Genomic DNA, 14,265 nt, shown 5'->3' on the forward strand with positions numbered 1-14,265 from the left:
TACTTAAATGTATGCCTACCTTCAAACACATGACTAGTCCCATTGCTTTCACTGGACTACTCATATGCTTAAAGTTAAGCACATACTGAAGTGCTTTACTTAGTTGGGGCCATTGGCATCAGACGTAAGGCTGGGTTTACACACATTTTTTCCACTGCTACTGCTATAACTATTTCAGATGGGTGTGATTTTTACAGAAATAGTTATACCGGTACAACCCCTAGTGTGGATGCAGATATACTGGTATAAAGGTGTCCATACCAGTATACTTTATTCATCTTCATGTACATGAATAAGCTATAAGAATTTTTATACTGGTATAACTGTGTCCATACTTGAAGGGTTGTACCACTTTAACTATACTGGTATAATTAAGACAGAACAATTTTTGCCTGTAGACAAGCCCACAGAGTTCTCTGACTGGTACTATACTGCATTCACCTACCAAGGAGGAAAGGAGTTGTAATATCTGTGCAGTACATTGTTTTCAGTTGTAACTAATGGTTTCAAAAAGGAATGTAACTAGCCAAAATTTCAAACTGGAGAAAAAAATTTGTGACCTGTAGCCCAAATTTCCTTTGCCTTTCCAGTAAATTGTGCTATTTTCAGATCAAAACAGTTTAGGGGTAGAGTTAAAACAGAGTTTATTATGGAACCTGATTGCAACCTTAACTAAAGTGCAATGACTATCCGTTAATAACACACACATAAGCAAGACATATATTCAACTTTTGCCAAATTATACCTTACAGCTTCCACACTTACTTCCAATTCTAAGACACTTTATTTTCATTCCTTAATATATGGAAAACTGTGGTATCATACATACCACGGTGTGGTAACTGTTATTGGATATTGACTTATTAATTATGACTGCTGTATGCATGTATATCCACAGTCCAGTGAAACAAAGGTGATTCTGGTGGGTTGAGGGATGCAGGCAGAGGGAAATAGCATAGTAAATTCTACATTCTTTGGCTGAATGGGAGTTATGTGGGCTTTTTTGTTGTTGGTTTTTTTTTTTACTAAGAGGTCTTATTGGATCCTCAGCTATTGTTAGAAGTTAAATAGCATTTGTGGCCAAACGTTTTTTTCTCTGTGCTTTGCTAGCAGATTATATCAATTCCAGCCTTAGGCTGGCCTCACTACAGTTTATGCATTCCTTCATCACCTCCACATTGATTAATGGATTAATTAAACCACCTTCTTTTTATCTAGATTTCTGCTGCCAAAATAATCTTTCTTGTTCATTGTTTCAGTCTGGTTATGCACCTCTTTGAGTCTCTTTGCTGACTGCCCATTGCCTGGTGTGTCTTGCCTTGAAAGACCTACTTCAAGATCTCCTAGCCCCTGTCTACATTATGGTTATATCTCAGTGTTTCTCAAACTGGGGTCGCCGCTTGTGTAGGGAAAGCCCCTGGCAGGCTGGGCCGGTCTGTTTACCTTCCCCGTCCACAGGTCCAACCGATCCCGGCTCCCACTAGCCGCAGTTCGCTGCTCCAGGCCAGTGGAGCTGCTGGAAGCGGCGTGGGCCAAGGGACGTACTGGCCACCACTTCCAGCAGCTCCCATTAGCTTGGAGCAGCGAACTGCGGCCAGTGGGAGCCGCGATCGGCCAGACCTGCGGACTCGGCAGGTAAACAAACCAGCCAGGGCCTTTCCCTATACAAGCAGTGACCCCAGTTTGAGAAACACTGTTATATCTGGTTGGAAAATGGAATTTCTGTTCCACTGAAAATTCCAACATTAAAAAAAAAATCATTCAAAATTGCAATGAAAAGTCAGTTTTTGGAAATTTCCCCCGTGGGACAGAAATTCAAAAAGTTTTCTGTTTGGAAGCATCAAAATGTTTCATTTTGATTAACATAAATGGTTTCATTTCAGTAAAATTGAAACAGTGTAATCTAATATTAAATATAGTATTAACATTAATATTTTAATATAATATAAACATGAAAACAATATTGTCAAAATGAAACAAGAAAGTCTAAAGGATTTGTTTCTAAATTTTCCAGTGAAAATATTGGCAAATTTCACACCAACTCACAAAATATTTTAATTTTGATGAAACTCTCTTTTCCTGTGAAAAATTGTTCCTCCAAAATTTTTTAGGTGATCTCTAATAATGGACTTAATTTCCTCTTGCTTCTCACTCTGACTCTTCTGCTCTACCAGTGACACAATCCTTTCCTCCCATCACTGATATTTCTATGCATTCTTGTATACTGCTTCTTATTGCCCTCCCCAAATTTCCTCTTCATGTTTCGATCTCACCTATACATTTATCTACAGGACATGAGGGGAATGAAAACGTAGCAACAACACAAAAAAAGTCAGCTGTACAAAGAAGTGTACATGCCTTACTGAGTAAACATGAGATTATATTGGTATCACCCAGTCCTTTCTCTCCACTTGTGTTTCTGATCTTCTCTTTTGTGTCATGTTGAATTCAGATTCACAAGGTGTTCTCCTGACATCAGCAAATATGAGATCAAAGCTGAAGCAGTTTCTCAATATCACCAAAATCCTGAGATGGAATTACAACCTTAATTTGTGTATATCCCAGGGAAATGCTGAATTTAGAGTTACATAATATTAACCTATTTTAAAAGGATTTTACAATTTTATCACTGATGATAACATTTGTAGCATGCTGACTAAACTGGGGTTAATCAAGTGATGTATAGGGGCATAAAATGATCAGTCCTGGGGTCAGGGAGGAATAGTTTTCCCCATTTGTTCAGAATTGTACAAATTGCTAGAATTATGTCTACCCCCACCCACCCTAAAGCATCACAAATGGGACACTGTCATAGGCAACATTCTGGGCATGATAAACCACAAAATCTGTGATACTTTGTTATTTAATACTATACTCTTCAAAAGAAAAGAAATGCAAATAAGGGGTAGTTAAATGATTATGTTAAAATAAACAAAAACTGCTAGATAAACTATACCATTTTAAAAAATACATTAATTTCTGATTTTGAATATATATCAAATATTTGGTAATTTTTGTTGTTGTTATGTATTTATTTGATATTGTTTATTAGGCTTTTACATTCTTCCTGAGTAACACAGTATTTCACTATGTTCATTTTATCTTTGTGGGTTTATTTATTTTTTGTATAGCAAAAAATTGTGGGTTTGATGCAGGAACTTCTGGGTGAAACCGTATGGCCTTTGTTATGCAGGAGGTCAGACTAGATGATCATTATGGTCCCTTCTGGACTTAAAATCTATAAATGTATGACTTATATTGGGACTTAGTCTTTTATGTCCACTGTGAGGGTTATGGGGAATAAGGCTCCAGCTCAGGAAAGCATCCCTACTCAGGAAGGGTGCTTAAGTACAGACTTAACTTTAAGTGCTTTCCTGAATAGGGATAGATTTTAAGTGTGTGCGTAAATGTTTTCCTAAATCGGGACCTTAGTCTCCACAATCCCCACATTTTTCAGCCTTGTTGAGACCCTCCACTAACTTGCTATTTTTAAAATGAGCTTTTAATCACCACTAAACTTTTGATTGCTGTGTGTGCGCGCAATAATATTGGCAGGATGGGTGTGTGCATGTTGTATGTGGGTGGATGGATGGACAGATCTACAAATACACTCTGGGAGCTTGTGTATATTCAAATTTTAAATGATATGTATGTGTATACATATATAAATGATATCATGTATATAGTTGTCCGCACACATGCATGTGTTAATTTATATCTATATTTGCATAAACACACACACACACGCATACCATATGTGCACATGACTGCACACCCACACCGAATTTATATTATTTTGTTTTCTTCCAGGAGAAGACCCAGAAACAAGAAGAATGCGAACAGTAAAGAATATAGCAGATCTGCGACAGAATTTGGAAGAAACTATGTCCAGCCTTAGAGGGACCCAGATAAGCCACAGGTACTATTTGTTCATGGACTTCTTACATTTTGGAGTGTAGAAGAATACTTGCAGTCAAGAATTGCAGGCTTACCATTAGAGGTTAGCAAGGGAAAATTAACAGTGCAGTTTGTGAAGATAATATTTGTGTGTGTAGGATTCTTGTCATAATAATTTGATGTAAGTGTTTTGTTTACCTTTCTGTAAATAGTATCTCAGGACTCATTTGGAAGCTTGTCTACAGTTTTAAATCTCTGATGTGTACAAATAAAAAAAATCTTGTAGAGAAAAAAGTATTGGGTTATTATATACCTAGTTTACGTTTCTTCGCTCCACCTAGCCGTGCAACTTTTGTTCATCTTTATTTCTCAGAAAGAGAGACAGAGCACAATTAATTGACTTCTACGTTTTGTTTGGCAGCACATTAGAGACAACTTTTGACAGCACTGTGACAACCGAAGTGAATGGGAGAAGTATACCAAGCTTGACAAGCCGATCCACGCCAGTGACTTGGAGGCTTGGCCAGGCTAGTCCTCGCCTCCAGGCAGGAGATGCCCCATCCTTAGGTAGTGGTTACCCTCGCAGTAGTGCTGGTCGCTTCATACATACTGACCCCTCGCGATTCATGTATACCACACCTCTTCGCCGAGCAGCTGTTTCTCGCCTCGGGAATATGTCACAGATTGACATGAATGAAAAAGGAAGCAGTGATCTGGACATGTCCTCTGAAGTTGATGTTGGAGGTTACATGAGTGATGGGGACATTCTTGGGAAAAGCCTCAGAACAGATGACATCAATAGTGGGTAAGTAGCATTTTACCCAGCTGAAACCCTAATGCAGGACAGGGCAAATTGAATGGGATTTTATATAAAGAAATCTAACCTGGTAAATGTAGAATTGTGGACACTACATAATGCTTAAACAAAATGGTAGTGCTGTTCTAACCCTTCTGTGGGGTCCAGCTTGTCCCCTATTGAAGTCAATGAGAGTTCTGGTATTAGCTTCAGGGTGAGCAGGAGCAGGTTTTTAGAAGCATTAATATAAAGTATTTATTGAGGTTTCCACAACTGTTTAGTAAAACCAGTTTTGTTTTATTGTGCCTTAGGGTTTTTTCAGTATTTTTCTTACATTTTTTTAGATGACATATTGTGTTTTCAGATGGGGCTGATGAAAGGCAGTTGCTGACAGGCCTGACTTTTTCTGTTTGCATGTCAGATGCTGTCTATTATAGTCTTGTGTAACAGGCCTTTATCTCAATTATTCAACTGTGAATATGATTTCTGACCTGTAGGAATATCCTTGGAGATAGGAATATTTTCTTCTGGTTAATTCAGGAACAATGGATGACAATTATTTTCATTTCTGCATCCTTTTTGTGTTTGTTCAGTTGATTTTCAGGAACTGATTTCAAGTGGATGCTGAGAGTAGACTACTGTAATTTTTGCATATAGAGATTTCATGTCCTGGCTACACCCAAAAAGACCTTTATAATGTTTTTTATTTTAAATACAAATGTGCTAATGATGATATTCCCAGTTGATTTGTGGGTATATCTGAGACTCTTGTCTTTGGTACTTCAGACAGGAGCCTTATACTCATTTGCCACTTAAGCGTATTTGTATTAAATAATTCAAACTCTAAGAATTTACTTTGAGGGCTAGAAATTCCAATACATAATTTAAGACAAAAGGCCTCATTTTCACTATTATCAATATTTGAATTACTCTTTGCTGCTGCCTAATGTACCAGGTAGTAGTGTATAGCAAAGCACAATTCAAAGGGTATCTTTTGTACAGGGCACATTATAATATTCCAGGGTGATTTTAGTGGACATCAAAGCTTCACAGTAATTCTGTCTGCTCAGACAACTGGAAACATGGGCCATAGGAAATTATGGGACATAATTTACCAGTTTGTAGCTAGTAGATCAAATCCAGCCCATTAATCACAAATGATTTAAAGATTGTTAACATCTGAAGGCTATTCAGTAGCTTATGTGAAATTAGTTGGTGGTCTGAATCTAATTCTTAGGGGACATTTGACCACATCACATCGCATTTAGCACAAATTGGGACTCTTGCTGACAATCTTATCAGAGTTGTCAGAGATGAAATGGACGTGAGACTGAGATACTCTAACCCTAGAGATGGTCTCTGCAGGTCATAGTTGAGGCACTTTGATGGGGATGGTTAGTGTCACAACCCATTCTGTAAGTGCACTGTGGATGTTTAAATGTCTAGCTTAGTATATTGCCTGCCTACCTTTTTGTGGTACAGGGAACTGTTTTCAATAACAACCTCAGCAATTCTACACACCAGCCTGGGGAAGACAATGCATGATGGGGAGCTGATGTGACTGGTCTCTGTAGAAGTGTGGCTGAGGTTAAAGAATGGATGATGGTGAAACAGGGTGGACTACTCCAACAACTTATCCACATTATGGCATTGCTGGCCGTCTTATATGAGCTTCCATGCCTCTGCCTGGATTTAAATAATGAGCTGAAAAGAAGAGGAAGAAGACAGCTCAGAATGATTTAATGGTGCCTGTTGTATCAAAGTAGAAAGGAGTGTGTGAGATGCTGCACAGTGATATTTGAAGCCCCCTTTTCCATAAAGAAAAATATGTTATACTTGTGCTTTGTTAAAAAAGAGAGGAGGAGCTTTTGCAATGCTTGATGTGAAATGTATGAATTAGGTTATCACATTAGAGAATGATGAAGTCATTGTGTTGTGTGATTTTTCTTTACATTGGTAGTAAGGATGACTCAATAAACAGTAAGTAGTAACGTGGTCAGCTAACATACTGTAGGTACAGTAGATATTAAAATACACGTTAATATGCTCTGAAAAGTCAAGATCCATTGAGGCATGTAAAGACTTATCTCTTTTCCCCTCTCTCATTCTCACTTTAATTACTTTAAACCCTTGGGGATAAGAATCCATCAGTAATTAGGAATTAGTGCGATGAAGACCTACTTCACAAGTTAAGCCTCTCCACTATGGCCCTTATTTATATGAGGGGGGAACCTTACAGACTGGGTTGTGTTCTAACCACAGTTGTATTTAATGTGCAATTCCACAACCACAGCATTCACTGCATAATTCATCACCTGCTACATAAATTTGCTCCAGAATCTAAGCTTTCATTAAAAAAAAAATCTAGCTTCTATAGTTGTGAGGTAAACCTTCCGTATGTGAATCAAACCTCATCCAGTACAGTGCTATCTTCTGGAGTCTTCAAACAGACCGCCTGAAACCAGGGGGTTGCAAACTTACAGTACTTTTCAGATTGGGAACTACTGCTTAACAAAGGGACATATGTTGTGGATATTTTCATGTTTAATTAAAAAACAACAGCAACTCTCCCCCCACCCCCGCATTTTAATATACTCAAAATTGCTGCAGAATTTAGGTATCGCTTGCCAAAAAGTACACAGGAGCTCACAAACTAAAGCCACAATCCTTGGCTGCACTGCAGCAGCTGGGCACTGCAACATCTGCGCCAAACTGCTCGAAAGCTAGATTAGCTAGCCATGGCAGGATCTTTTTAGCATAGGCGGATCCTCCAGTGGCATACAATTGGCATAGCCTCTTCCTGGCTGCTGGCAAAGTGGGCATGTGCTCTGGTAATCCCAGGCTGCTGTATTAGCCCCATGAACCCAGTGGCAGTTGGCTTAAGTTAGAGCAGCTCTCAGAGGGACTCAAAAGGGACTGAACCAATATACAAGTGTCCTGAGATAGGATAATGCAATCATGTGTTGTGCTGAGTGTTCTTGGCTTGAGCTGGAGATTGGGATCTAAGAATCTGTATAGAATTGTTAGAGCAAAATATTCATTTAAATGGTCATACATTTGAACTGAAAGATGAATATGGGTAGCACTATTTTATGACCATAGAAAAAGTTGTGTTTACAATCATTTGAGTTGGAGGAGAACTCTGGAGAGTCATTTAGACAATCATCACTAAATCGTGATAGAAATAAAGCCTAAAACATTCAGTGTAAAGGGGTCTTTAGATCTGTCTTGAATAGCTTCAGTTATGGTGACTGTACAGTCTTCCACTGTGTTTCATTACCTAACTGCTGTAATTAAATATCCCACCTACATTTCCTATGTGTATTGGTATTATTACTTGTAGAGTATCATACAGCTGCATGGTGCTATACAAAAGCTGCATCTTCACCAAAGATCTTACATTTAAGACAAGAACAACAGGATAAGACAACAACCCAGGAACAGGATGAGGAAGGGGGGGGGGGGCATGAGCGACAAGGCAATATGATAGGGAATCTTGGGAGAGTAATGCATAGATCTTGAGGGTTACACAGATTAGTGGTACTGCTTTAATTAAAGACCATTGAGCCCCTAAAGATGTGACTGAGTTTTAGGTAGGAATCTCAGAAATTCTTGCTGCTACGTACAATTCAATCACCTTTAATTAGTCTTTAGTGATTTACATTAAGCAGCACCACACTGGTTGCTGTAATTTTTAGCCTTATAAATTTCATTCAGTACAACATAAAGAAAGCAGTATGAAGAACAGATTTTTAAAAGCCAACTTCCATTTTTTCAGCTGACTATCTGATTGCACCAGAGTAAGGACTGTAAAGTCAGATTTCTTAAGCTCTATCTTCTGTTCACCCTCTCAGATGGAAGTGCTTGTTTTTTTTATCAGGACTATGCTTTTTCTTAATTCTGGTGCTATTGCCTTCAGCCAGCATCGCAAAATGCAAGACAGATTCATGAAGGGACCTGGGAGACTTTAAAATTTAGCACAACTCTTTTTCCTGTGCTAAACACAAACAAGGCAAAATATCCTAGAGAAATAACAAGAGTGGCAGAGGCTGATCTGGGGGAGACAGTGTCATGAAAGGCCATACACTGATAGTATTAATACAAAAGTACTACAAAGCAGGAAAACCTTTACGTTGAGTTTGAATTCGACAGCCCATTAGCTTTAGAACAAAACATAGTTGCCAGATGTTTGCATTTCCTACTGATTGACCATATATTTATTTTCAGGTACATGACAGATGGAGGACTCAACCTGTATACAAGAAGTCTGAACCGAATACCAGACCTAGCTGCCTCCCGAGACGTAATCCAGAGAGGGGTGCATGATGTGACTGTGGATGCTGACAGGTAACACCTTTTTTTTCTATAAAAACTATTGAAGCTTGCAGACAAGGTCTTATCATCATTCATACCTGCCAGCATTTCAAAGCTATTCCTGAGTAGTAGTGAACGAAGGCAGAATCCATGGCTCATTGGGATCTTAGCCCTCAGGATTGAGAGGATCCAATGCTGCAGTAAGTGGGGAAAAAAGTCTATCTGGGAACAAGAGTCTGTCAAAAGGAAGAGAACATGGAGGAAGAATCCATTTTGCGAGGATGGGGGAAGAATGTCAAGGAGTCCAGGATAGGGGTGGAGTTTGGGGGTTAAACTCTCTGAAATGGGACATGATGGTTTCTTAGGGTAAGTCTTGTAAACAGGGATACATGGGAAGAACAAATATAGTGAAAATGGAGCACAGAGCTGCAAAGCGAAAAGCTAACACAGGGAAAAGGGGGAGAAGGGAAGGAGCAGAGCTGGGGGTAGGAAGCAATATATACAGGACTCTGTGCCAGATGGCCACCATCCTGCTTTTGGAGCAGCATAATGCCAAATGCTCCAGTGTAATCTCTGCTCAGCTCTCCATCCACTTTGTACCCACAGGGATGCTAGAAGAAAGCAGCCCCTGTGGATGCAGGGACTGAAATTATAACCAGCTTCTGTGCAGGCATGCAAAAGGGAGAAGACTCCTTGCATCATCCTCTCCTTGTGCAGCTGTGCAAAATCCAGGCACTGTCCAGCCCAGCCCAGCATGTACACCAGAGATTAACTTGTGCAAGCCTCGTTCGGAAGAGAATCTTCTATCCCTTTTCCTTTAGCCAAAAATATATATTTTTCAAAGATGGACTCAAGCCACCAAGTCTGGGTCTAAATTCATAACCCATCTTTTGCAGAGCTCAGAGTTGTTCAGAGCTCGGATTTGAGTCCAGACCATGACAGAGATAAGCTCCAGCTGCAGAGCTTGGCAGTGCTGAGAATTCAGGGTGTGGTTTCTGTCCATCTTTTAAAAAATCAAGTTTCAGTTTAGGGGAAACAAAGAGAGGGTTTTATCAGGGGGAGGGAAAGATTCACGAATTTGTACTGGTTTTGCAAACCCAGCAAATTAGCTGAAGCAACTCCCATGACCTCCAACTCTATGAGGTCAGTCCATCCTTGGGATTTCTGATTATTTATAATTTCCTAAATTGTCTGAGGAAAACATATTCATGATGCAAGGCTTGTACAGTCTGGATTAGTCAAACAATACATGTAATGCACAAAAAGATGGTTTTAATCCAGAGGTTCAGTTACTTTTTTTTTTCAGTGCTTTTCTTTGTTAATGGATAAACTTTGCCAAAGAGTCTTCTTTAAAGAGGAATCTGAATGAAGAGAGGTTGGTTTAGGGAAGGAAGGGAATTCCAAGCATTGAAGGAAGTGCCAAGGCAAGAGTAGGAGAGAAATATATATAATTTGGTTGGAGCTTTCTTAGGCAAATAAGAGAGGGAGGAGGAGGAAATGAGAGATGAGATGTAGTCATGATGGACTTGTGTGGAGCCTTGACTGTGAGAGAAGCAGCTTAAATTTCATGTGTAAGTAAAAGGGTGAAGAGTTTGGAAGATGGGAGAGACAGGATGACAGTTTAGCATTAGGTATTCAAAATTGTTAGAGATTGGCCCACGCTTCAACATTCAGATATTAATTTCAAACCACCCAAAATTTCAGAAGTAATCTGACCCAGGTTTTTAGCTCAAATCCATTACAGAGATAGGGTCCAGATCTTCCTCGCTTTCCAAGCTCTCAACGCCAATCAGGGATTTTGGTTTGTAAACACCTCTACAAATTGTGTTTCATTCTATATGTGTGGATGTCCTGTATATATCATTTATGTACATAAATATTTTGCAAGTGTATGTTATTCGGGGGACTTGCAGCAGCTCCAGTTATTAAGGTTGCTAGATATTTCCCGTTATCAGACCATTTTCAGTTGCTTATAATTACCTGTTTGCCAAATTTTAACCATTTGGACTGAACATGTTTTCCCCATGTTAAAAAAATTGTGGTGACCTTTTCTTTGAAAAGCCTTAGCCTCATTCAGTGCACAGGATCAGTCTGCTCTGGGGATGAATCGGGGTTGTGTAGTAAAGGAGACTGTGTCTGTCAGACTCTTGCTTCATTTGTTCAAGAGGTTGGAAGGTGTTTAGTGATTGATGCAGGGGTTGTCAGGAAGACAAAGGAATGTCTCATGGTCAAGGCACTTGAATGCTGCCTTAGAGAACTGAATTCTATCCCTGCATTCCAGCAGAGTAGCTGTGAGCAAGTCACTTAAATCACACTTTTCACAGGTCACCACTACTTGTGTGTTCTTCATTTTCTGGGTGCCTGATTTGATACTCTGTGGTCTGATTTGCAAAAGTACTCAGCACTCACAACTGAAGTCAATGGGAGTTGTTCTTTGGACATATAAAGTGCTGTATAATACTAAGTAACCTGAAAAAATGAGGTCCTAGGCATCTTAAATTGGGAACACAAAATTAGTGGAAACATTTGACTTTAATCTCTCTGTGCCTCAATTTGCCATCTGTAAAATGGGGATAATACTACCCCTTCTCCTCACGGATGAGAACATAAATTAATTTGTTTGTAAACATTCAGATACTATAATGATTAGCACCATAGAAAAGCCCCTGGGGAAATTAATAATTCTGTCTTCAGAGCAGGGTTTGAATAGTGCACAGTAAATAAGGCACACAGCCAGACATTGAATAATAAGAAAATAAAATATTGAATAACTGATAACTATGTTCCACCTGAATGCTAAATTAGGCAGGGGTTCTAAGGAAAAAATAGTAAGGGGTCATGTAATTAAAGTTTATATTATAATGCATATACATCTGGGGGCTGAATTAAGGTTGCATGAACAACCTTAATTTTGGCATTTCCTAACTTTGCAATTTTAATAATGGTCCTTTAACATATTTTTATATGAATTATAAGTATATGCTATGCCACCCGCAGAATGAGAATATGATTTTCAAGTGCTAAAAATGGTTGTTTGTTTTTATGAGTTCTTCTGACCACAGAACTCATGTTGGCCGAAATGAAGCTGATGCACAAGAAAGCCGTGTTGGATCATTTTAATGAAATGAAAATAAATTATTGTGCATTTCAACAATGTGCACCGTATTTATAGTATCAAAGACAAAGTGGATAAAGCAATGCAAAGATTGGTGTGACCCTTGCTCTGATTGGTGGGATGGATTTCCATACTTTATCATAGTTGGTGTACTTACAGTTTGATTTTATCCTCAGGTAGTGTTGTGGATATTACTTTCATACCCTGAGGGAGAAAAAGAGTTTATATTAAGGTTTGACTTACAAGTTACATGCTATACTTTCATGTGGGAGGCAGTGTTCCCTCTAATTTTTCCCACCCAGATGCACCTTCATATCTGTGCACATAACAAAATTCATGTGGTAGGGTGGGGCCGAGGGGTTCAGCGTGTGGGAGGAGGCTCAGGGCTGGCGCAGAGGGTTGGAGTGCAGGGGTGTGAGGGTTCTGGCGGGGGGTGTGGGCTTTGGGGTGGGGCCGGGGATGAGGGGCTCAGGGTTGGGGCAGAGGGTTGGGGTGCAGGGGTGTGAGGGCTCCAGCTGGGGGTGCGGGCTCTGGGGTAGGGCTGGGGATGAGGGGCTTGGAGGGTGGTCAGGAGGGTGCTACGGCTCAGGGGTACAGGAGGGTGCTCAGGGGCTACGGCAGAGAGAGAAGACTCCCCACAGATCTCTCTCTCCGCAGCAGCATCTGGGCTGGGGGGGAGAGATGACTCTCTGTGCCGCGGCAGCTCTTGGGCTGGAGGATAGGTGCCCTTCCCCGGCCCCGGCAGGTCCCCAGGCAGGTTCCTTGAGTGCCTGTGCGGCGCTAAATAAGCTGGTGCGCGGCCATACAGTTTACAGGGAATTTAGGTGGGAGGTCTATAGTCCTATATATCTGCCCTTTGTGGTTATGAAGTACATATATGTGCTCCATAAGAGAGAGTAAAGTACCAGTTGCCTTGCCGTAATGCCTCTTTCATGACGTTACTGGTATGATCTTTTTGCCCCTGCCCACCTAGTTGGAAAGTACTTAATTGGCAGCTGTGCGTGGAGAGAAAATATCTGACATTACTGACGATAGATATTTTACATTAGCATGCATCCAGGGAGGGTTTTTTCCAATATTCTCTCCGTTACTACAGCCAACAACTTTTGTTGAAAGTGCCTCCAAGTTCCTGATGGAAATTGCACTTGGGTTTTCCCTGACACCTTTAATTCCTTTGTATCCTTTATGACTTTTTCTATTCTTCAGCTGGCAGCACAGTGCTCTCCAGCCAGGAGGGCTAATGGTTTCCCTCCGGGAAAACGCGAGTTATGACAGATGCACACTCTGGGTCTGATTTTCCTCTCACATACATGGCTAAATGAGAACTAACTCCACTGAAGTCAGTCTGGGTACAGTGGTGTAAGAAGAGGAGAAGCAGCCCTATAGTGCTAAAATTACTCAGTAAGCAACTACAGCTGGCCTCTGCCTCTTTCCCTGGGACTCTCAGACAGCCAACTAGTGGAGGAAGGTTCTCCTTCCGCCCCACCCGCCATGTGGCAACCTAGCACGAAAGAGTTCTTTCTAAATAACTTATACGTTGTTCATAACCTTATAACAATACAAGTTTAAATACATAAAGATCCAATATGTCTGTCAAAGTTCAAGAGCTGCTTACATAATACTATATACACAAAGCTCTCAAAAGGTTCATTATAGCAGGTCATTTCACTGAATGATTCATGTCAGCTCAGAGAAATGGACGAAGAGACATTGGAAACAGCAGAATTTAAGATAGCGCCATGGTTCTTGTATTGTAGATTTTCTTACTTTGACACTTTTTGTCTTTAAAGACCCATTTGCATGGATCATTTGCTGTTGTCTGTCCTGAGGTGCAAGCAAAGTTCCAGCTTGAGCAGATGGATCTTTTGAAGTGGGTGTGCATTTGTGTGTAGCTCGTGGTCCTCTTGTGATTGAATTTTATTTTTATTTATCATCTTGCCTTTCTACCCCGCACTCTTATCGTTGCCTTTTGGGATTCACTAGGAGAGCATGTGAGGTGCATTCTTAAAGTTTGAACCCTTTTGGGAAGTAATATAAACTGAAGCAGGTTAGATGTAAGAAAACAGAATTAATTAATTCCCTAGAAAGTAGAAAAGTAATTTAGAAGTGAGTGATAGTGATTTGCAAGTCATTCTGTGTAGCC

The 14,265-nt window shown here is 40.1% G+C and overlaps 1 protein-coding gene across 6 annotated transcripts in view; it reads left to right on the top strand.

The window, feature by feature from the left end:
• The window catches only part of NAV3 (neuron navigator 3), a 583,663-nt gene that overhangs the window by 422,754 nt on the left and 146,644 nt on the right, over nucleotides 1–14,265 (top strand). For all 6 annotated transcript variants that reach the window (XM_054027082.1, XM_054027035.1, XM_054027044.1 and 3 more), the window contains 3 exons: nucleotides 3,811–3,919; nucleotides 4,319–4,702; nucleotides 8,921–9,040. In XM_054027082.1, the coding sequence (XP_053883057.1) occupies nucleotides 3,811–3,919; nucleotides 4,319–4,702; nucleotides 8,921–9,040 (613 nt within the window). The remainder of the gene's footprint in view (nucleotides 1–3,810; nucleotides 3,920–4,318; nucleotides 4,703–8,920; nucleotides 9,041–14,265) is intronic.

Source organism: Malaclemys terrapin, chromosome 1 (genome assembly GCF_027887155.1).
Source record: "Malaclemys terrapin pileata isolate rMalTer1 chromosome 1, rMalTer1.hap1, whole genome shotgun sequence".
NCBI lineage: Eukaryota > Metazoa > Chordata > Testudines > Emydidae > Malaclemys > Malaclemys terrapin.